This window comes from Sprattus sprattus (assembly GCF_963457725.1).
Source record: "Sprattus sprattus genome assembly, chromosome: 19".
Taxonomy (NCBI): domain Eukaryota; kingdom Metazoa; phylum Chordata; class Actinopteri; order Clupeiformes; family Clupeidae; genus Sprattus; species Sprattus sprattus.
The window spans coordinates 21,218,381-21,241,500 of NC_137917.1; the positions used below are offsets into that span (position 1 = coordinate 21,218,381).

General features: G+C 43.5%; 3 protein-coding genes across 4 annotated transcripts in view; 2 read left to right on the forward strand and 1 right to left on the reverse strand.

Annotated features, from left to right (window-relative positions):
- Positions 1–4,575: 4,575 nt before the first annotated feature.
- Positions 4,576–4,821, forward strand: LOC308381097 (cortexin-2; the record flags this gene model as incomplete). The annotated part of the gene is made up of 1 exon (XM_080858607.1): positions 4,576–4,821. The coding sequence occupies one exon, from the start codon at positions 4,576–4,578 to the stop codon at positions 4,819–4,821; it is 246 nt and encodes an 81-aa protein (XP_080714733.1).
- Positions 4,822–7,885: 3,064 nt separating this feature from the next.
- Positions 7,886–13,724, reverse strand: gabpb2b (GA binding protein transcription factor subunit beta 2b; the record flags this gene model as incomplete). Of its 2 annotated transcripts, XM_080857296.1 has the most annotated exons (8): positions 7,886–9,564; positions 10,136–10,254; positions 10,920–11,084; positions 11,254–11,395; positions 11,559–11,753; positions 12,200–12,367; positions 12,698–12,805; positions 13,590–13,724. In XM_080857296.1, the coding sequence occupies 7 exons, from the start codon at positions 12,803–12,805 to the stop codon at positions 9,193–9,195; spliced, it is 1,269 nt and encodes a 422-aa protein (XP_080713422.1). In that variant the 3' UTR covers positions 7,886–9,192. The 2 variants fall into 2 exon arrangements, with proteins under 2 accessions (XP_080713422.1, XP_080713421.1); XM_080857295.1 differs by lacking the exon at positions 13,590–13,724 and having other exon boundaries at positions 12,698–12,817.
- Positions 13,725–14,209: 485 nt separating this feature from the next.
- Positions 14,210–23,120, forward strand: part of atg5 (ATG5 autophagy related 5 homolog) — an 18,597-nt gene continuing 9,686 nt past the window's right edge. Inside the window, exons 1-6 of the mRNA XM_080857688.1 lie at positions 14,210–14,247; positions 14,871–15,043; positions 15,466–15,593; positions 16,760–16,838; positions 17,348–17,510; positions 18,379–18,473. Of these exons, the coding sequence (XP_080713814.1) occupies positions 14,936–15,043; positions 15,466–15,593; positions 16,760–16,838; positions 17,348–17,510; positions 18,379–18,473 (573 nt within the window). The 5' untranslated portion in view covers positions 14,210–14,247; positions 14,871–14,935. The remainder of the gene's footprint in view (positions 14,248–14,870; positions 15,044–15,465; positions 15,594–16,759; positions 16,839–17,347; positions 17,511–18,378; positions 18,474–23,120) is intronic.

Here is a 23,120-nt window from a genome sequence, read left to right on the forward strand (position 1 = left end):
CAATGGGTCAATGTCCCCACCCTGTGGCTGGACCCTGGTAATGCTGTTTGAAAACTTCCATTAGTGTGAAAGCTCTAATGCGCCATCTGGTGGTCAAAAGTAAATTACACAAATAAAATAAAATTTCTGCTGAATCTGATTCTTAATAAAAACATGTTTTACTGATTCTTTTAATCACCTGACCTCCTACTCTAGACTGTCCCCACTGATATGCTCCTGCAGTCTTTCCACCTGATCTACCTACAGAAACCCTGCTATGAGCTGTTCGTTCGCACTACACTAATGTGCACGAATTCTTCTCTGATTATGATACATACTGTATGCCAGGCTATTTACCTGAAACATAAACAAATGTCATCACTGACATCGTTTTCTGCTTCACTGTTCTGCTTATCCTTATAATAGTAACCTTTTGAGGACACTGTAAACCCTCTAAGCAACCAAAACTTCAATGCTGGCTCTCTCCATTTTTATCTATTAATTCAGAATATTTCATGTATATACTTTCTTTTATATTTCATGAAATCATGATGTATCATGCACATATGTCACATGTGTGCCAATATGTTTTATCCTTTGATACGTGTATGAATCCATTAGCTCCCCCCCCCCCCCCCCCCCACCCCTTTTCTATCTCTATCTCTCTACCTGGCCAGACCCAAGCTGAATCAGGACGACGCGGGCAGGACTATGTCCTGGCACTTCAGGGGGTGACTCAAACAGCAGCTGAACAGGTAAGTGGGTTATTGTCTGTTGTGCCAAAAGGTGGGATACAATGTCCGAGGCAGCTTGCTTTTAATCAGCCCAATGTCACTGTGCCAACTGCACACTCCTGCGAGAGTCATGCCATCTGGGGCATCTTGGTGCCGGACAAAACCAAACCTGTTACACTGACCACTGGCCTACCAGTAGCCACAGCACCATGAGTGGGTCGTGTTCAGCACCATGAGTGGGTCGTTTTCAGCACCATGAGTGGGTCTTGATCAGCACCATGAGTGGGTCGTGTTCACTGGCCTCCCAGTAGCCACAGCACCATGAGTGGGTCGTGTTCACTGGCCTCCCAGTAGCCACAGCACCATGAGTGGGTCGTGTTCACTGGCCTCCCAGTAGCCACAGCACCATGAGTGGGTCGTGATCAGCACCATGAGTGGGTCGTGTTCAGCACCATGAGTGGGTCGTGTTCAGCACCAAGACTGGGTCATGTTCACTGGCCTCCAAGTAGACACAGCAGCCTGAGTGGGTCGTGTTCAGCACCATGAGTGGGTCGTGTTCAGCACCATGAGTGGGTCGTGTTCAGCCACCAGTCAGGAGAGTGGATCAACTCAGGACATGTGCTATACATCCAAGGAAACTTGAAATCTACAGTAAACCCACAGATTCAATAACCCCCAATCTACAGTAAACCCACAGATTCAATAACCCCCAATCTATAGTAAACCCACAGATTTAATAAGGAATCGCCCTGTTTAAGCTTAGGATAGTTAAGAGAATTGCTCTGTAGCATGTCAAAATATACGTACAGTATACAAAGCAAACAATGTTGTTTTTTGTTAGTTTTTTTTTAGTTCAGTGTTGGATGGACAACAATCTCAGAGTACACTGTAAATTTAATAGGTTGAAAAAAAAAAAAGAGCAGGCAAGAGCGAGGTAGAAGTTTTGAACACTTTATATCCTGCTGATCACTTGGCAGAATTGAGGCACTAGAAATGCCAGCTGCCAATGTCATAAGTTCAGGCTCCGGGGAACACAACACACCATTAAAATCTGCTGTATGTCTTCACTCCGCTCTAACTACGGACATGCCAGAAGAAATACCATCTCGACGGTGAAGTATGGGGGTGGCAGCATCAGGCTCTGTTGATAAATGTTCACCAGCGAGGATAGGCATCTTGGTCAAACTGACAGAACAGATGCAGCAAAAAAAGATTGTAAATGCTGCAACTGAGCCAGTTCAGCAGAAACAAAATGAAGCATGACAGAGAGTTCACCTGAGTGCACCTGAGTGCAGAGTCCAAAATGATGCAGACATCACATTTTAATGGCTCAAAACTAAATATGAAGTTATATAAGGTTGAAATGTAATGTTCTCACACCAATATTGCTTTAGGAGTATCTGCAACACGACACACTTATTGAGGATGACAGCAATTACGTGACCAGATTAATAAATGGTGAAATTGTTTTATTCGTGTTATCCTTGTCTCCTATAATCACTTCATCTGTACATCCTTCTCTGCATTGTGTCCCTTTTTGCTGTTGATATATTTATCAAATTTACTTCAAGGTGCCGTTCTGCAGCCAATTCGTGTTCTCTGCCAGTTGCTCAAGTAAAGTAAGCTGATTGAGAACAGGCTGTGATATTTACTGTCATGACAAAAAAATATTCAAACAATTCCTGCGTACATATGGACGCTAGATGTACTCTGCAGTTTCCTCCAGGCAAAGATAAGCCAGGCAGAGATACGCGTGCCTTTCCCCCCTCGGGATCCCAGTCCACAGTGGCAGAGCTAGTCACCATTTAACAGCCTTCCCTGCCTTTGCTCTTTGCCTTTTGCTTGATTCATATTCGAGTTGATGTGAAAAGGCGATCACCAACACAACACCACATATCATTTGTTAAATCTGTTGTGTAATCATAGCCCCATACTGTACATACATAATATTATCCCAGGGTTCCTTAGTGGTAGTGCTTATGTCTTGAAATAGCATACCTGTCATGGAGAAATAAATGTGTCTGCTGAGTGATCAGGTGAGATGTATCGTACAAAATGATGGCGACATGCTCTAAATGCAAGTTGTTTCGTGTTTTTAGTGTGTGTGTGTGTGTGTGTGTGAGTGTGTGTGTGTGTGTGTGTGTGTGTGTGTGTATGTGTGTATCACTGTGTGTCTGTGTGTGTGCGCGCTTGTGTAATGCCACTTCACTCAGTACTCAAGACAAATGGCTACTCCCTGTCAGATGAGTGGACAGGCCTGTCTATCCGTCTGACACTGTCAGCTCTGCCAGTGTTTTATGGGCAACACAGTGACATCGTAAGCCTCTAGCCTTTGAACATCAGCACTTTGATTAGCATATGTACCCTACACAGGCTGGCTGAAAGCATCTCATAGAGAACAACACCAAGGTAATTGCTGCAAATGTGCTGAAAGAGACTCTTTTTTTTTGCTGCTTTTTTTGGACAGTCCTCGTCCGCCGCCTGACTGTCGTTCCAGATCCTGATTGCTCACGCCTATACCCTGAAGCGAAACAATCATTTATTTGAGGCTAAAAGAAGTCATTTTCATTTGAGTTTAGCAGGTGCTCTAGTTTCACACAAACAGCTCACGCTGCGTCTTCATCAAACACAGACAGTCATTTACAGAGCCTGCTCTCTCTCTCTCTCTCTCTCTCTTATCTACAAACACACACACACACACTCACACACACACACACACACACACACACACACACAGACACCTCACACTTGCTGAACATTCGGTGATCATACTTGGTGGGAAATTGCTATGGCAACCGGTTGCTATGGGTGACGAGACACCACTACATCCACATCTTGAGGGGAGAAGAGGGAGTTGGACAACAAGAGCCAGCGATGGAAGGGCAGCTGGGAAGACTCTGTTTGGATTGCCAGATGACTGAGACAAAACGAGGGGAAAAGTTGAACTGACGTTTGCCACTGGCTTGTGGCCATCGTGGGCATGGAACTGAACACGACACAGCTTTAGTGTCCACCAGCCACCCCTTCACGGTTTCTTTCAGTCACTCTCTCTCTCTTCCGCTCTCTTTCGCTTCTAGTTGTTGCAGCACAACAGGTACGTGTGTGGTGTTATCCTTGTCCACTTATACTAGGCATGCCAGATACTTGACGCATTCGCATATGGACGCGATGTGTACCAGTTCCAGGTTTTTGAGCAGTGAGGAGGAACAGAGAGCTGCTAATGTATAGTGCTAATGATATATTGCTGTTGGTATACAATGGGAATGCTGACTGGTCTGTATGGCAGTGATGGAGGGAACGCCTTGATCCAAACATGTCTCTCGTCTTTTGATTTGTGAATACTGTACCTTAAATGATTGGCTATCAATGAAAATGAAATATCTCAGTGTACTATGAAAGTGCTATCAAAGCAAAATCATGTCAACTTTAATTATTCTAATTGTGCTTGACAGAGGGGGGGGGGGGGGGGGGAGGCATATTTTAGTTCTGATCTTGTGAAGAGAAGTGTTTGTTTAAAAAAAAATGTAAAGCCAGCAAGGTTTTCATTTATGCCAAAGCGTGAATGTAGAGTGGAAAATGCCATACTGCCCTTCTCCCACACTTCAGCCGGAGCCACTGCCTTTTCCCCTCAGACCCCTCGGGGAGGAGTGGCTGTGTGGCTGGTGCGTCTGCGTTTGATTGTAAACACAGGCTGGGCTCCAGCGACAGACACACTAATAATGACTTACTGTGTGTGACAACGTCTCTTAAGTGTCCACTGCCGTTGCGTTACAGCCCAGTCACCCGACCCCCTGAGATGGCCGTGCTTCCCTGGCCCCCGGCGTGATTGATCTGGGAAGGCGCAGACACGGCTCACCCCAAAATGGCCGAGAGCCTCCACAGCAGCAGCAGCAGCACGCTGTCGGCGTCGGGGGGCGCCCAGCACATGTCCACCTTCCTGACGCTGGAGCAGAGGGCAGCCTTCGTCTTCGTCCTGCTCCTCTTCATCTTCCTCGGGCTGCTGATCGTGCGCTGCTTTCGCATCCTGCTGGACCCCTACAGCAGCATGCCGTCCTCCACCTGGACGGACTACATGGAGAAGGACACCTTTGACTACCGCATCGCCTGACCCCCGACCTCGGCTGGTCACACTGGGGACCCATGGCCCCAGAGACGCAAGATATGTCTCCGTCGTCCAGGACCGCTCTACCCCTAAATCAGACCTCAATTAAGAGTAAGGCACAAAAGCCAACTGTTTGTAAGTCACATTCGTCACAAAAAAAGAAGTATGTTTACATCACAGTGGGGACAATGCAAGCATGGACAGACTCGACGTCCCCCACTGCATCACATACAACCCGTCCACTCACAAATCACCTCAGTGACAGAATTATGCGTACATTTCTTTGTCTGTCTTTTTTTCTGTACATCTTTGATATGAGCTAAACTGATGTCATTAGCGACCTCCTTTGATAAGGAATTGGAGGTAAAAGATTTGCAAACATCGGTCGTACCTTTGGTTTGATTAGTCATCCCAGTGCTGCTTCGTTTCTTCTGGAGATGATAAACAAACTACAGCTGTTGTCCTTTAAACTCTTACTCACTCACTCCTTTAATATTTTAATATTGTACTCTTGTACAAGCTGTGGTCAGGGTGTGGCAAGCTGTTTTTGGTTTCTGCTTATTTGATGTAATGCCATATTGCACAGGGTTGAACACACTGCATAATTACGTTTCAGTGAGAAAATATGGTAAACACTACATCTGAGGGGGAAAATTATTCAGTATTTTAATGAACACTTTGAATATCATTTGGCCATGTGAAAGTGTTTGCATTTGGTTGATAGCTTCACTATCAGTGATAACATTCGTGTCAAGGATGGAAATTAAGTCCACATTAGTAAATCCTGTTCAGCTTCAGTAAAACCCTTGATGACTTTTCAACATTCTGTGCCTACTTAATGTGAACTTGGCTGGTGGATCTGGACCTAACAGATCTTGTTTTAGAAATTAATTAATGGTTGAATTTTTTGGCGGCTCTTCTTTGGAATATGTAAAACTTGTGCCTTTCAACTGTTTACAGAGTTCTCTATAACAGGTGGCTTGCATAACTGCGTTACTGTTCTCTGGCAAAGTATTTGTACAACCCACTTAAATCATGCATCACAGTCACACAATATGCTGGTGTTTTTGTGTACTGCTTCTTGGAGCCAGATGTAAGTGTAGCTGATTTAGCAGATATTTTAGGGCAAGAGTGAGATTTCTCGATGTAATAAACAATGAAAGTATCTGACAAAATAAAAAAAAGGGTTTCCAAGAGTTTGGATTAAATGCAACAAAATGTCACATTCACACTGAACTATACCAGACACACACACACACAGGCACTGAAACACACACACACACACACACACACACACAGCTCGGCGAGAGAAGCAGAAGCTTCCTTCCCACATCTATTTATAGCCAAGCTTTGCCAAGTGTGTTTTACACAGCAACAGGCAGCTCAGTGTGAAATCCAACATTTCACCATCAGAACGCTTCGGCCAGTTTGCATTACACTCTGTACCAAGAGGACAGAAATCAGCATGTTCATTTCTTAAAGCTACATTAACACAGGCGTGTGTGTGTGTGTGTGTGTGTGTGTGTGTGTGTGTCGGGGTTGGGTGGTGTATTTTGGTTTGAGACCCCTGCGTCATCCATCATTATCTGCCCTTGTCACCCCGCTCAAATCAGCCTTCATTCTTGTTTCGTCATTCGTAATTAGGGCCACCAAGCCAGATCAATTAACTCTTCATGAGGAAGATATGCACTCAGTGCAACACTAAATGTTGGCAATTATAGGCAGATTAAACCTACACACAATTACCTTACAGGAAGGGACATTATATCACCTGTAAGAGTGTTTTTCTTGAGGTTTTGAACGTATGTGATAATCACATTAATTCTGGTCTACATCAGACAGACTCGTACACCTTACTCAGTATTGACAGGCAAAAACACGGATCAAATGCTTGCAGCATGTGTGGCCATTTTGTCGGTTGGATGTCAATCCTGTCAATCAAAACCAGCCTGGCTTCTTCAGACGCTGATTGGCTGAAAGCAGCTGGTGGTTAGACACCAATGGAAAGGAAAGAACAGAAATGTGGAGAGAGATGAAAAGCGGCATCAGTGAGGAACTGAGGGAGCAGTGGCTCTTTTTCAGTTGCATACCTGCAATGAACTACAATGAATTATACAAGGAAAGCATAATGTATAAACATACCAATTAGACAGAATTAATCAAAATGTTTGTTCCCAATTTTTTAAAGGAAATCCTCAACATAAAGACTAAACTATGTGATGAAAAGAGCATGTGGCAACAGGTGTCTTTTTTTTATTATTATTTATTGAAATCTACATAGGTTGATATATGTTTTTTTTTAAGCAAGTACATGTAAAACATTAATTATATTTATGTTGATTCCCACTAAAACATCTATTTACAAAAACCAAATACAAAACACTGCTTTGTAGTATCAAAATTACCTGATAGTGTTCTGTTGAAATGTAGTATCTTTATAAAAGCAGCTCCTAACTATGGAAAAGCTGTAGTTAAAAATAAGCAGTACCAATATAGGTAACTTGGTAAAAAAGCTCAGGGGTACTTCCGTTTATTGCTATCTAATATTAGGCAACACCCCTTCTCAAAGTAGTTCCAATGGGCAAGTTGAGATGTATGATCCAAATAACTGACGTTAAAATCAGTTCCGAAATTGTAGTGCTTGTTACAGAACACTGAATTCCAACACATCAGATGAATTTCATCTTGCGATGGAAATTAATGAAAATTCTAATGAATAGCAACATTTCAAGACGTCTCACATCAAATATTTTTAGCCATTTCTGTTCACCCAGTTGTGGCTATGGGACAATCCAGTATTCCCACGCAGAAAATAATATGGAGTCCAATGATTCACTAAATATGTACTAAAATCTAATCAAATTCATATCAGATTTTTTTTTAAAAATGTTTTTTTTTTAAACTTTCCCTATTGTAATATATGCAACCACCACACTGGCTTCGACAAAAGTTAGATTAAGGGGCGTGTTCCATCCTAGTCAGGTCATCATGTCAATCACTGAGTAATGAGTAATAAGATGTTTTCAACAGGTTAGATATCAAGCACTACATGATGTAATGACCCTGTAATTACTAAAATGATAACAATAAAACCGCATACATTGAATAAAAGGTAAAGCAATATGCGATGCTAGAGTGGCCCAATTCTACCCGTCCTCCAAATATTGTACCTGTACTCTTCTGTTTGAAAGAGTGAAGTGGCTGGATGTTCTTTCACCTGTTAACTCATATATATATATCTCCCAATCCATAACATCCAAACCTATAATAGTGGAATGAATAGTAAACACAAATGTACTACTCCAGGCTAGTCACAGGAGACTCAGAAACAGTAATATTGCTACCCGGTTTGGTCTCCCTGCAAAAGTAGTTTGTAAACGCTAATACATTGCAAACGCAAGTTAGAAGAGGCACAGCGGACACACAGTATACCATCAGGCCCTGTAGCCATCCACCTTCATGCTACAAAACCCTGACAAAAGGCCTCAGAAAGCTGCTCTACATTTTTCTTTTTCTTTTCTTTAAAGCCATTTATCAAGACTAGGAGAACCAAATCATTCAACTTTTAAGATTTTCTGCCAAATGACTTTGAAAGCACCCTGCATCCGCATGTAAAAGATGTTGAGAGACGTGCTGAGCTGCTGGCTCAGAGGAGGAGAGGGGAGAGAAGGGATTGGAAGTCTGCGTGTACCTGGTGCTCCTCTCCCTCTGACACCCACTGCCAGTCCTCTCCCAGACACTCTCATTTTCAGCCGAGCTGCCACTGTCTCCGGAGGCGCGTTTTCTGCCTTATCTGTCGCAGATTTATGAGTTACTTCACGCCGAGGGACAGACAGACTGTCCCCTATCTAATACGCCTGTCCCTTTCTGATGGGTCACGTCAGCTACCACTTTTTTTATTTAATTTTTTTGTAGAATAATATGGAAGTTTCTTTGCAGGGTTTGGAGATATTAAGGCAACTGTGGAAGTGGTGAGGATAAGATAAGCTAAGAGACAGCTCAGCTCAGTCCAGACCAAGTCAGTCTCAGTGAGGAGTATGGATCCCACGTCCAGGGCCAAAAGTCAGTCTCCCGTGCTGTGGACTTGGACCTTGGTCCGCCCCTTGAGTGACATCTGAGTGACAAGTATCCAGTCATCGGTTAGCCCTCTGGTCCATTGTTTCCCATCGTTTCAAAACAAAGTAAAAAAAAAAAAAAAAAACTGAGATAGTGTTATCTTCAGTCATCTCTGCGATTAATATAAATAAATTAAAAACAAGAAACACTACAGGTGCCATAAAGGGGCGTCTAGTGTGTGTAGTTCCTGAGTGGGGGGGGCTTTGGGCTTCAGGGCTGGGTGTGTGTGTGTGTGTGTATGTGTGTGTGCGTGTGTGTGTGTTACGTCGACACAGCAGCGCTCTCCGCCGCATCGACCAGCGTCACCTGCTCACACTCTACCCCGTCTGTGTCCAGCTCGCCTGGCTTGATGATGATGGTGCCCTCGGAAAGCATCACCACCTCCTGCTCCACCTCCACCTCCTCCTCCTCCTCCTGCAGCACCACCTCCTCTTCCTCCTCCTCCTCCTGGCTGCCTGCGGTGGCGTTGCTGCCGTTGGTCTGCCCGTTGGTCATGGCCTCCAGCTGTAGGCGGTACTGCTCGGTCTCCTGCTCCTGCAGCAGGAGCTGCGTCCGGTACTCCTGTGCCCGTTGGTTGGCCTCCTTCAGCTGCCTCTGCAGCTGCTCCCGGCTCCCCTTCTCAGCCTTGTCCTGCTGGAGGTCCAAACAACAAAAGTTAAACAATACGGAAAAATATAAAGTTATAAACTGCACTTTGAGCTGCATTATTTTGTTATTATTATTATTATAAAGAAAGCAACAACATTAACTAATGTAAGCAAACTTGGTAACAGTAACAAATAATCATGTTACCATTATTATACAGTTGCCTGAACTGCAACAACAAGCATGTGGTGTAGGTTTTGATAGGTTCCATAGGATTTCGCCACAACCCACGACCAGACTTTCACAATGACTCTCATCACAAAGAGCTGATGTCATTTCTAGCACCCTAAGCCATGTTGTCAACTCTCAGAATACATCAGCAGTATGTCACAGGTGAAAAAAAATTGTATAGAAGTATTTGTTTTGAACTGCATAACATAATATACATTTGATTTTGACATAATCAAAATGTCCAAGTGATTGTTATGTAATGATCTTGCTATGTTTAGGGATTAACACTTTAGAACTTCATACCAAAACAAACCTTGGGAGAAAAACAAAACATGTTGAAACATTTCCTACTTCCTCTCAAGCACTGAAGTGACTGTGGCTGACAGACCTTCTGTTTGGGCTCCGCATGGGTTGTCACTTGTTCCAGTTTCCTCTTGCGAGGAGTGGGAGGCTTGGACTCCTCCACCACAACTTCCTCTGTGATCTGTCCAGCTGGAACTGCCACCACTGCACTCAGAACACACAAGCACACCAGTCACATCTAGCTCTCCAGGACAACACAAGCACACCGGTCACATCTAGGTCTCCAGGACAACACAAGCACACCAGTCACATCCAGGTCTCCAGGACAACACAAGCACACCAGTCACATCCAGCTCTCCAGGACAACACAAGCACACCGGTCACATCTAGGTCTCCAGGACAACACAAGCACACCGGTCACATCTAGGTCTCCAGGACAACACAAGCACACTGGTCACATCTAGTTCTCCAGGACAACACAAGCACACCAGTCACATCTAGGTCTCCAGGACAACACAAGCACACCAGTCACATCTAGCTCTCCAGGACAACACAAGCACACCGGTCACATCTAGGTCTCCAGGACAACCAAGAAAACGTGAAAACAAAACATGAGGGAGCTTTTGCCCGGTCAGAAGGAGGATTTTAATGTGCTACCTACTGTATATTTCTATGACTACCACTACTCAGCCCCCCCCCCCCCCCAAATCCATGAAGGAAGCCTACTCATGTCACCCAACAATAGTTTTCCCTTTTAGATAAAGTAAGAATGTAAATTGCCAGTTTCCTACGATTGACCGAAATACACTTCATTAACCATCTTCCTTAACCAACTGTAATCCAACTACTGTACGTCGTCTAAAACTCACTTTGTTGCCCCTGCATGGTGACATAGAACTTCTGACCCAGACTGGCTGGCTGCAGGTTGCCCTGTTGGTCCGTCACTATGGTGATGACCCTCTGCCCTCCTTCGCCCACAACCTGCTGGAGGGCAGAATCCACCGAGTTTGCAGCAATCACTTCTTCAGTAGCACCTACCGACACAAAGACATAAAGGGGTGAGGAACTAGTGTGCGCCGTACAAATAAAGTTTGATTTAAAGTTGAGCTCTTAAGCAAATGACAAGACGCCAGACACGGTGATGCCCTGAACGAGAGCATCGTGACGTGCTTGGCACCACGCTGGCGCTGTAGATGGTCCTACCCGAGTTAGCCTTGGCAGCTGTGAGGACGAGATCAGACAGGTTCATGACCTCCCCGGAGGAGGAGATGACGAACTGAGGACTGGGGATAGAGGTGGTGGAGCTGCTGAGAGGGTTCATGTTCACCTGGCTCTGCATGCCGTCCTGTCACACCCCACCAACAACAACAACAACAACAAAACACACAACTTATTGAACAAATATACCACTTACATATAACATACCTATGATATTGGGTGAATAACTGTATTTGTACATTTCCCCTGGGACAAATGCAAGACAGACAAGATTGTTTATTTCTCTGTACCTGCAAGAGTAGCATGAGTTCAGTGTTGCCCTTGTCCACGGCGATGTGGAAGGGCGTCTTGTCAAACTTGCTCATGGAGTGGGTGTCGGCGCTGTACTTCACCAGCAGCTCCGCCACGGCTCTGTGCCCGTGCTCGGTGGCCCAGTGCAGCGCAGTCATCTTCAACATGTCTTTAGCGTTGACATCCGCTCCACTCTGCACAAGACAAGCAGTTGGAAACCCTGTCAGCCACTCTTCACGCTAGCTGTTAGAACACAAATATTAGGCTCTATGGCTTGGAGACAGTTCCTTGTGCACTAGAGCCAAGTGTTCTCTGAGCAGAATGAATCGGGAAGAAAAAATACATTGGCTGTGCTCATGCCCACCAGAGGTCCCTTGCTGATAGAAGCTCTTTTCGAGGTACAGTCTTAAACAAATAAAACAAACAAACAAACAAACAGACAAGAAAACATAGATTTTGCATTTGTTTTAGATTAAAGGATATTGCAGCTGCATGCTTACGAGCTGGTATTATAGATCATTGTTAAAATGACTGTGCTGTTTCAAAGGCTGCATATAGTAAGACCAGTCTGCAGTCATTATTTGTTTTGATTTGAGACTGGACCTGAAGTACACAGCGGGATCCAATGCTGTGCTTTTACCTTGACGAGCAGTTCCACTATGCTGGTGTGGCCCTCTGCAGCGGCCATGTGGAGAGGGGTCCTGTCCACCTTGGTGCGGGCGTCCCTGCTGACGCCTGCACGGAGGAGTACCTCTGCAGTAGAGAAGTGTCCATACTGTGCGGCCAGATGAAGAGGCGACGTCCCAAGCTGAAAACACATCACAGGTGAAACTCAAAGAAAACATTATTCGATAACTAAACAATCAAAATTGCACACACCTGAATGTTTTTTATGTTAATAATGGTTTTAGTTTGGGGTAGTTACAGTATAAACTTTAGTCTGTCAGAGATGGTGCAATGTAGATGTGTGTGCAATAACTTACCTAAGATACAAACTCCGAAGTAGAGTTATTATATTTGTTTATTCAGACATCTCGCAGTAACTTTTCAGTCAACCCTCCGAGTGGGCTGGTGCGTCTGGAGTTCCTTGTATCTGAGGTATCGCACACACATCTACCTGTATTCAAAACACACTTACCCAGTCTGTGGTAAAAGGAGCTCCATTGGCCATGAGCGTCCTGACATCATCATCTTGCCCCTTTCGTGCCGCCTCAAGTAATCTCTTCCCCAAATCCACAAGAGACATCTGATATTGCATCAAGAAAAAAACACATGAGGGGAAGTTAATTTCGACTTTCAATATGGAGTCAAATCAATACATTTAGCTGTGCTTTAAAACCTTTGCACAGAATGCTTTGTGTCCATTCTGGGCATTTTCATGCCAAACTTTTTTTTACGAAGTCGTGGAACTAATATACACCAAGCATGGTGGTAATTTGGTCAAGTTAAATATTGTTCCTGGGGCCAAGAACAAGTGCAATGAAACAACGAATACAGAATAGCTCACTAGCAATGTCAGATAGGAAGTCGATTAACGTAGTTTACAGTGGATGTTCCGGGGGAAGTTGATTCTCACATTCAAACACGGTTACCAGGCAAGTTGAGCAGACGACAACACGAAATGGCTGTGGAGCGAAATAGACTAATTGTTCTTACCCTTCGTGAATTCGATCTATATGCAGTAATTTACTGATAAAGTAGGCCAGCTAGCTGACGTGTTGTTAGCTTTCAGAGAAGCAGCGCTGCTAGCCAAACGCAGTGTATCATTCTGGCGCTAGATGTTTGGATAGGTTCGCCGACTTCAATACGAAATTGTAACTCTAGCTGGCTAAGTTAATATAAATATTGGTAACCACGAGCCACCTGTCATGTGTTTAAATTAGTACAATTCAATGTAATTTGCGCTTTTAAACTAAATTAACACTTTGCTTTGAACAACAATAAGAATGGTAACGTTACACCAAGTTAGCTGTCTGCTTGCTAACGTTTTACGAAAAGCTAGAGAATCAACAGTAGCTTGTTAGATTTACCGTTTCAGAATATCTTTAGATATCCTTGTGAGTCTTAAGTATGTCCTCGGATGTCACATGAAAACACAAGACTTTAAATAACAGTAACTTGTCTTGACTTTCTGTTTGTTTCTATTCGTAGTTCTCTGAACTTTCTGGGAAGAAAAAAAGAATACAAATATGGGGCAGTTGATCAAATATGGCGCCCGAAGACTTGGGCCGGAAGTTTACTAGCGTCCAATTTTGAACATCAGAACTTTGCAATGTGTGACAGTGTGCATTACATCCCATCATTACCGAAATACATTCATTAAAAGGCTCTTACAAAGCAAATGCATTTAAACGGACTGAACACCTAGTTGAATTCGTCTGGGAATAAAATAACGAACTATTCTGAGAAATTGGTTACATTATAATAGTCTTTAGTCATTATAATAGACGTTTTCAGCATTTCTGAGGACTATTCTGAACTATTCTTGGTTTCTTTTCTTCTGTGTGAACAAGTTTGTCTATTTGGCATGAACGTTAAAAGTTCAATATCATGCCATGGTTTTGGAAATGAAATGCTGCTGAACTGATGTTGAGGTGTGTCATAAAAATAATGACGTCTATCCGGTTTTGGTGCCCTGTAGTGCACACAGGACTGTGGTCGGAGTAGAACAGGAGAACGCTGTGGAAAGTAAGATGTGTTTTTGTAGGCATTTAACATTTCCTAACATGTTTGAAGGAGTAAATGTGTTTTGGAATAGATGATAAAAACCTTGGTTAGTCTATTGTATCCATTAAACATGTTATGCTAGTTACTAAGCTAGTTGTCATATAGCTTTGCTAACTGCAAATAGCTATACCCACGTTAGCTTGCTATGCTAGCTATGTCATCAATTGACATGAAGTTCACCTGTCAGCTGATGACGGCCTATTCGTTTATCAATAGAAATGTGTTGACAGTTCAGACTGAAGCACAGCTAAGCTGTTAGCGATAGCTGAATGGCACCACTGTCAGTTAACGTTAACAAAGCAACGTTGTCAGGGAACACAGCTAGAATAGCTAGCTGTTTTGTTTAACCCTGACGGTAAACATAATGTTGTGTTGTGTGTAACAATTTTTAGCTAATTCTGTGGCCATAGAGTGTTCACTTTTTCGTATTAATGTTGTAAGACAGGCAGACAGTGTTATTAATTAGGAGAGTGGCCAAGCTTGTTAGCATTCATTGAATCCAGGAAATCCTTTGCAAAAAGCATGACAGTCAGTGTCCGTGAGATGGAGTTATCAATGATTTGCCTTATTATGTTACTTTTCAGGTGTCTGACGTTAGTAGTTTGTAAATAGAACACCCCATTTATGTTTTGCCCGGAGAAACGTGAGAATGGCAGATGACAAGGATGTATTACGAGATGTCTGGTTCGGGAGGATTCCAACGTGTTTCACCCTATACCAGGATGAGGTCACTGAGAGAGAGGCTGAGCCTTTTTATGTGGGTATCTGCACACCTTTTTTTTATGATTTAGTGATAATTAATCCCTAGAAAATTGTTCTTGAGTTGATCTGGATTGGTTTCAGGCCTTGATGATATTGCCACTTCACTGTATGTCATTGTTTCAGCTTTGGCAGTGAAATGTGTTTACTACTTTTAGATTCTGAATAAAGTTATTTCATGTAGTCAACTCCAAGTGAACTCATTAGCACTGAAAATAAAAATATCCTGCAGTGTTCTGTCATGTTGTTGTCCTATTCCTAAAACCTCAGTAAGTAGCTCTCTACTGTACTATACTTGCCATGCTAATTCAACAGAAAACCTAGGTCTGTGTGCAGGCCCCTATTAAATGATGTATTCACTAACAGCATTTGTAAGAGGACGTCATGTGTATATGATGATCTGTGGTTTCATATCCACAGCTCCTCCTGCCCAGGGTCAGCTACTTAACACTTGTCACTGACAAGGTGAAGAAGCACTTTCTGAGAATCATGAAGCAAGAAGATGTTGAGGAGATGTGGTTTGAGTACGAAGGACTACCTTTGAAATGGTTGGTGACTCTTACACCTTCTTTTTTTGGAAATTGATTGTGTGTACTAAGTGCCACAGTGAAATTGGCAACATTTGAGGAGTAAATGTTGAATAACAAAATTAAGGGGAAAGAGTGAGGTATAGCAAGGAAACCTCTTTTGAATATTGTCTCAGTATACCATTTATTTTGACAAAAAAAAGCAGAAGTAACTGTCGGTTGAGTACTCACACCTTCCTATTTATTCAGCCATGGTTAAAAATTACAACAAATACTGTACTGTATATCGATCATTCTACTGTCAAAAATCACAATATATAGCTGGTCTTAACTATAAACTTGTCTGATTGGGTACATTTTAGTGATGTTTTAAACTGCACTCAGCCCTTAAGTCAAAATGAACTGGTGTATCAGTGATGATCAATCAAAACCTGAAGAAATGAATGTAAATGTATTGAATGTCAACAAAGTAATTTGTTATCAGTTACAGTGGGCTTTTGAAAATAGTTTTGAGCAACAGCACAGCCCCAGTCTCTTATTCCTCACCAGACCATTAACCTAATCCATTTATCATTAGACAATTTGCATTCTGAGAATGGCATTTCAGACAAAGATGACAGAAAGGTTTTGGAGGGGCAATTGACATGTCAAAAACATGTCGTATGCCTTTTATAACGAGGGAATTCATCTGTGTTAATTGGACTGAAAGCATCGCCTTTCAGAACACCTACCTGTTTATTCCAAAGAGACAGGTATCAGGTTCTTCGGTCTAAAGCAAAGCACAATCCCAATCAGTTTATTTTGACAAAATATTCAGAAGCAGTATTTTTGTTTTGACACAAGGGGGCAGACCAGTGATGGCTATGGCTATAGCTGTGTGGAAATTGGCCTAGTCAGCGTGTTATGTAATGCCTATGTCGATTTGTTGCCGAGGAAACAAAGATTTTCCAAAATCATGAGTGGAATTTATGGTTTCTTAAATCAGACCTGTGGGAAATAACATGAAACAGACTTGACCAATAATTCAACAGTAGTATTTAGTTCCCCTCAGATTCCCTTCATAGTAAAAATCATCATTTAAAATTATTTCCCTGTATTTGTACAGAGCAAACAGATACAATACTCTAAAAGAAATTAGATTCCTTTAAAAGCATGACTTCTTTTAATGTGTTGTTTTCTTTTTGAAGGCATTACCCGATCGGAGTGTTGTTTGATCTCCATGCTGCTAACACTGCCCTGCCCTGGAGTGTCACTGTGCACTTTAAGGTACGTTTCTCATTTGTGTCTTCAGCACACACTCTAACCAAAAACTAGTGGCTGAAAAAGCCTTCTCGTAGTTGTCCAGTAGTGTCTAGCTGCATACTGAAGAGTTTTGTGATGGAATCAATATAGCCTAGCTTGCTTTTTCTATTTCACTATTAGGATGTGCATCCATAGTGTGCAAGCTTTAACTGTCAGTTACACTCATTGGGCAAGGTGAATAACATGAGAGGAATAGATTTGTATTAGTAGTGCAGCAACTCCCTTGGGTACAGAAACCATTAGCTTAGTAATTCCAGCTTCACCCTCGAACAGTTTCAGTTACAAGAAAAGCAGTAGTGTCTCGTTTATTGTTCCTAGTTGAGTTGTGTGGACAGGCATACTTCTGGACAGGCATACTTCTGGACAGACATACTTTTGGACAGGCATACTTTTGGACAGGCATACTTTTGGACAGGCATACTTTTGGACAGACATACTTCTGGACAGACATCCTTTTGCTCTGTGCTCCATAGATTTTCCCTGAGCGGGACCTGCTCCACTGCCCAACCAATTCTGTGATCGAAGCCCACTTCATGTCCGGCATCAAGGAGGCTGATGCACTCAAGCACAAGGGCCAGGTTATCAACGACATGCAGAAGAAAGACCACAAGCAGCTGTGGATGGGCCTTCAGAATGGTACGCCACTTACCCATCTCAGATCATTGTCATGCATTAAATATCTCTCTCTCTCTCTCTCTCTCTCTCTCTCTCTTTCTTTATCTCTCTCTGTCCCTCCATCTCTCTTTCTCTCTCTCTCTCTCTCTCTCTCTATCGCTCTCTGTCCCTCCCTCTCTCTCTCTCTCTCTCTCTCTCTCTCCCCCCCCCCAAACCTAAGTGAATTTTGTAAAGCCATTTCATAACATAGCTCAAAGGGACACAACAGCCCCCAGCTACTTTCATAACTGAATTTATGACTTTGCAAAAGTTATTTAAGAATAACAGACTTTCAGAACGACCCCACCCCACCCTCCTCGCCCCCCGCTAGCGGGTCTCTGAGTGCAGAGTGCTGGGTGTGGAAGCGCCTTCTCCATATGCTCTGACCACCATCTACGCCTGTGGTATGGGGGGGATCGAGGGGGGTGTTGTGGTAAGGCGAGAAAGTCACATATGCTGACTGCGGAACTAAGGTCAGCTCACCTGTGAACGTGTTAATGTGTCAACCCTGTGGGTTGGGGAGAGAACCCTGAGCACTCCCACAGGGCCTAAGCGGTCCCTGCAATGCACTGTGAGACATGACTATGTGTGTCTGTGCCCTTCTGATCCCCTTACTCTCACCTCAGCGCAGCTGCCCGTTCGTAATCCTCCACTTAAATAGTCAAGAGTTCAACCAAAAAGTGGAAGCTTTGGTGTGGACAGATTTAAATCGCAGGATCCGTTTTTAGTCAAGATTAAAAAGTCACAATTATTGCTGAGAGGTGATTGTTTGAAATGTAAACTGAGAAAAAGGGATGATGACTTCCCCTTTCTTTTGTTATTTACTTTTCATGTCGTTTCTTTCCTTCAGATAAATTTGACCAGTTCTGGGCCATGAATCGAAAGCTAATGGAATATCCAACAGAGGAGGGCGGTTTCCGCTACATACCCTTCAGGATATACCAGGTACCGCATTAATCCTCTCCACTCAATAAGATTTGAAGCAAGTTCTTCTGGGCCTTCCTTTCATATTCTAGTCCTCTCTTATGAGCTGTTATACATACTGATACTCCATGCTGGGCTGTTACACATACTGAGACTACATACTGGACTGTTACACATACTGTGACTCCATGGTGGGCTGTTACACATACTGAGACTACATACTGAGACTATATACTGAGACTACATACTGAGCCGTTACACATACTGTGACTCCTTACTGGGCTGTTACACGTCTGAGCTGTAACACGTACTGAGGCCCCATACTGAGCTGTTACCTGCTCTACATTATTGACCGCTATACTCCTCTGAGAAGCGGGGCTTGGGTCGTTGGCAGTTGCAGGCTTGTACCAGCAGAGGGCGCCATGTGAGCTGTAGATGATAGCCTGGTACCCCAGCAGTCGTCACTGCCAGACGAGTGGAGATGCCGCCTGAGATGACTCTTGCGCAGACACAGCGTTGTCAGATATGACTCTGTAGTGTGGTGGCGCTAGCTCTCTGAATCCTTTTCTCACTTCACGACCATTTGCTGCATTCGTTTTGATACGAAGTTGTTAACATCATATTCGTTTTTTAGCAGAGCCAATAATAAGCCCACATGAAGAATACATATCAATGTGTGAATAATACCCTATGTGAGAGAGCGCCCTTGAGTACCTTTTCTGAAGAGGTTATGGCTGTATACAAGAGGTTGGAATTGCACAAATAGCAAAACTCTGCCTAGACAAAAAGTTCAATCGGTGTCTAGGTTTTTTATTCATAGAAACTTAAAATGTGAAGGGACTTTTGAAACAGGAATTGAGATGACGCTGAGAAGAGAGACCTGCTTCAGGGGAGGGAGATACTTTGGGGCTAGTGACTAGCTCAACCTGTCGGTAGTTAAAATGAGGTGTGTGGCCCACTGGTGTAATTTCAAATGCTGAATAAACTTGCGAGCTTGTGACTTGAACTAAACTCCATGTCAGGTGTACGTTGGATGCCTCCAGAAATTTTAACCAGTACACCTGCACTAACAAACAATAACAAAACCTTTATCAGCTGTGTTAATTTTATTCTTTAAATATTACAATTTCACCTTAAATAGCAAGAATACCCTGGGATTGATACGAAGAACATTAAAATAGAGTTGCGAAAGTTGCAAGTCATTTGAAATACGATATATTGAAACTTTTTCTGGGTTGACCTCAGAAGTCAAGCCTTGTCCTATTGGCCAACCAAAGGGTGTAGACATTTTATTTCACCTTATATGACAGTGCCATCTTAGTATTTAACAAATAAACACACAAACATACTTGTGAAAATCAGAAATGTGTGAAATCAGAAACCATGATAAATGTGCATGTTGGGGTCAACCTCCAAGGCCAGGCCTAGTCCTGATGACCAACCAATGGGTTTTGACTTTCTTCTTTGACTTCTTCTTTGACGCACTAAGATATGGGAATTTTTCACTTGAATTTTCAAATCAAGATTGTGAACTTGTTCCAACGACAAGCAATGGTGCAACCCATACTGCATCACTATCTTTGGACTCATTCTGTTACCTGGTTGCCAGGTGTGTGTAGGTAGAGTGTGTAGGGGTGGGGAGGTAAAATTTACATTTACATTTAGTCAATCATTTTGTGCCTGCTGGAGGGGCTGTATTTACTTTTGCTTTAAAACGTAGCGTGTGCCCACTGCCCAGTGGTACCAGACAGCTGCAAGCTTTCAAATGCTAACCTGTGCACATTGTAAGTAACTACATGCAACAATTTGACACTTTTTGAGGTATGGTTTTATTGGAAACTAGTTTTGGGACCATCTTCAAATTCATTTTAATAGCATATGGTGATGTAAAGGTCAGATAAACACCTGTCCCTTTCCCACTAGTCATCCAGGATATTCCCTATGTAGTTCTGTATACCGGGCTGGAATACCCTGCAAAAATGTTTGCATACCTTTTGAGGTAGTCAACTTGCTAGTTTTGGAACAGAACTCCTTATTGCTGCTTTAAGAAAACTGAGTAACACTGCCAGTGTCTTACCAATGCCAGTGTCTTACCAATGCCAGTGTCTTACCAATGCCAGTCAGTCAATTGGAATTCAGCTGTTGGAAAAGTGCACCGTTCAGCCAGACTACACGTTAGCCATGGAAACAACTTGGGGAGGAGATTGCTTCTCTGTACTGTAAATTACACAGGCGGCCATAATGCAGGCTCCGTGTAACGTTCTGCCTGGACCAAAATGCCTATGTGCCCATTAATGATGAGACACCTCATGGGATCGCAGTGGTACTTCTACAGAAAACTATAGGAACTTTTTACTGGATGTCAGGTGTGCAGTGTGTGGGTTAGGCTAGCAGTAAGTGACGTCTACCGCATTCTTGGGGAGCGGGATGTTTAAAAGCCTTTAGGCAATTAAGCAATCCATATGTGGAAGGAAAATGAGCCACAGTTTCAAAGCCTCTAGTTTCTTCCCTCTCCTATTTGCATAGGCCCAGGTTGTGTCTTTCTGACTCATGGGCGCTAAAGTAAAGAATTTCGAAATGATCTGCAGACCTCAGAAACAGGATTGTGTCAAGGTATAGATCTGGAGAAGGCAGTGTTACGCCTAAGTGGAATTTCGAAACATAAACCTTAAGACAAAGAGCTTTAGTTATCACCCTCTGTTCACTCCTTTCGCAGGTGAGTTCTGCCTAAGTGATAGTCAGGTTCAGTTGCATTTTTTTACGTTTACATGTTGCAGACCCACCAGAACTGGTGTTATGATCTAGTGCTGAAACTGGATATCATATTTGCCACACCCTCACAATGAGTGGAAACTCAGTCTGATTGACACTTATCCCCCTTAACTCTCCAGCTTATTGACATAAATTACATGGAATGAGTTGACCGCCAATTATGGGCTGGTTAACGCTTCTGGTGAATAGTCTCTCTTTCTCTCCCTCTCGCACCCCCCTCCACCCCGTCTGTCTCTATCCATCTCTCTCCTTCTCGAGTTCAGGGAAAGGCTGATGATGGTCCAGCCCTCGTCACCATGCGGTTCACTGCCAGCTCTGGTGTCGGGTAGCGTGCTGAAAAGAAAAGTGTCTGCACCCCGGTGCATTGTGCCTCTCATCTGTATTAATGGGGCCTTTTGTTTGATGCCGCGCTCAATAATAAATGGCCGTGCATTTTAAAAATGCAACGAAATAGCTGTTACTTCTCACACTCTCTCCCTGGTCCCCGGAGCCCTGCGTTAAATCCCGGGGGGGGGGGGGGGGGGTCGAGAGAGCAGCTTCCTGCCAGTGAGTCAGAGTTTCTGGAAACCGGATCGGCGCCGAGGCGGCCGGAGCTGTTCACCGTTCTCTCGCCTGCGACCCGGGCGGGTGTTAGTTACACAGCAGCAACACCCAAGCCGAGCGGGCCACGGTTTCCTTTTCACGGCTCCTCGCCGGGACGCCTATTGTCTGTCGGCCCGTTTGTCAGCTCGGACAGCTTAGTGACAGCAGAGCCAGGGACTGCGTGCAAACCTGTGACAGAGACGCCTGGAGCAGGCCCAAGCCCTAACACCTCTCTAGTGTACTCAGATTAAGAGATCTGGATGGCAGAGTGATTGATCTTGTTAGCTTTGCACCCTCACGTTACCATATCGCCAGCCTTTTGGTGAGGTCATTTGGAACGGGTGACTTTTGGTGTGGTCATATGCAGTGGGTGACTGTTTCTTTCTTTGGAATGTGGAGGTCAATTTATAGATTGCCCTTGTTTAGATTACATCGTTGCTATTTGGCTCCTCATCTTCAGAAGTGGTATTTGATGGTTTTGATTGGTTGCTGTTTTCAAAGAAGGTGTCTGTTGAGGCTTATTCCTGCATTGTCTGCCAAGCATGTGCTTGAATTAGTTCAAAGCAACATTATGGATTTTTGGTGTAAATCCTACCTTAAAAGCATGTAGAAAGCCTGCAAACACCACTAACAGCCCAGTTAGTATTGAGAAAAGTTTTCTAGCATGATAACTGGTGTCTTTGGGCAATATACAATCAAGCCAGAAAATCTGCACACCCCTTTCACTGTCTCCATGTTTTATTACGTTACAGACATATTCTACAATAGATTGAGTTAATTATTTGTCTCAATAATGACCCATAATGACAAAGTGAAAACAGGTTTTTAGACATTTGAGATCAGTTATTAAAAATCTAAATGTAAAATATCATATGTACACAAGTGTGCACACCCCTTGATATGACACCCAAAAGTGAGCTGAGGTGCATTTTGTTTCCACTGATACTCCTTGAGATGTTTCTACAACAATTGGAGTCCACCTGTGATAAACGGTATTGATTGGACATGATTAAGGAACACCTGCCTATGTTCCCACAGTTGACAGTGCATGTCAGAGCAAACTCCAAGCCATGGGTTCAAAGGAATGATCTGCAGACCTCAGAAACGGGATTGTGTCAAGGTATAGATCTGGAGAAGGGTACGGGAAAATCTCTGCAGCTTCGCAGGTCCCGAAGAGCACAATGGCAAACATCATTCCTAAATGGAAGAATTTCGTAACCACCAAGAATCTTTCTAGACCTTTCCGCGTGGCCAAACTGAGCAATCGGGGAAGACGGCCATGGCCAGGGAGGTGAGCAGAAACCTGTGAGTCAC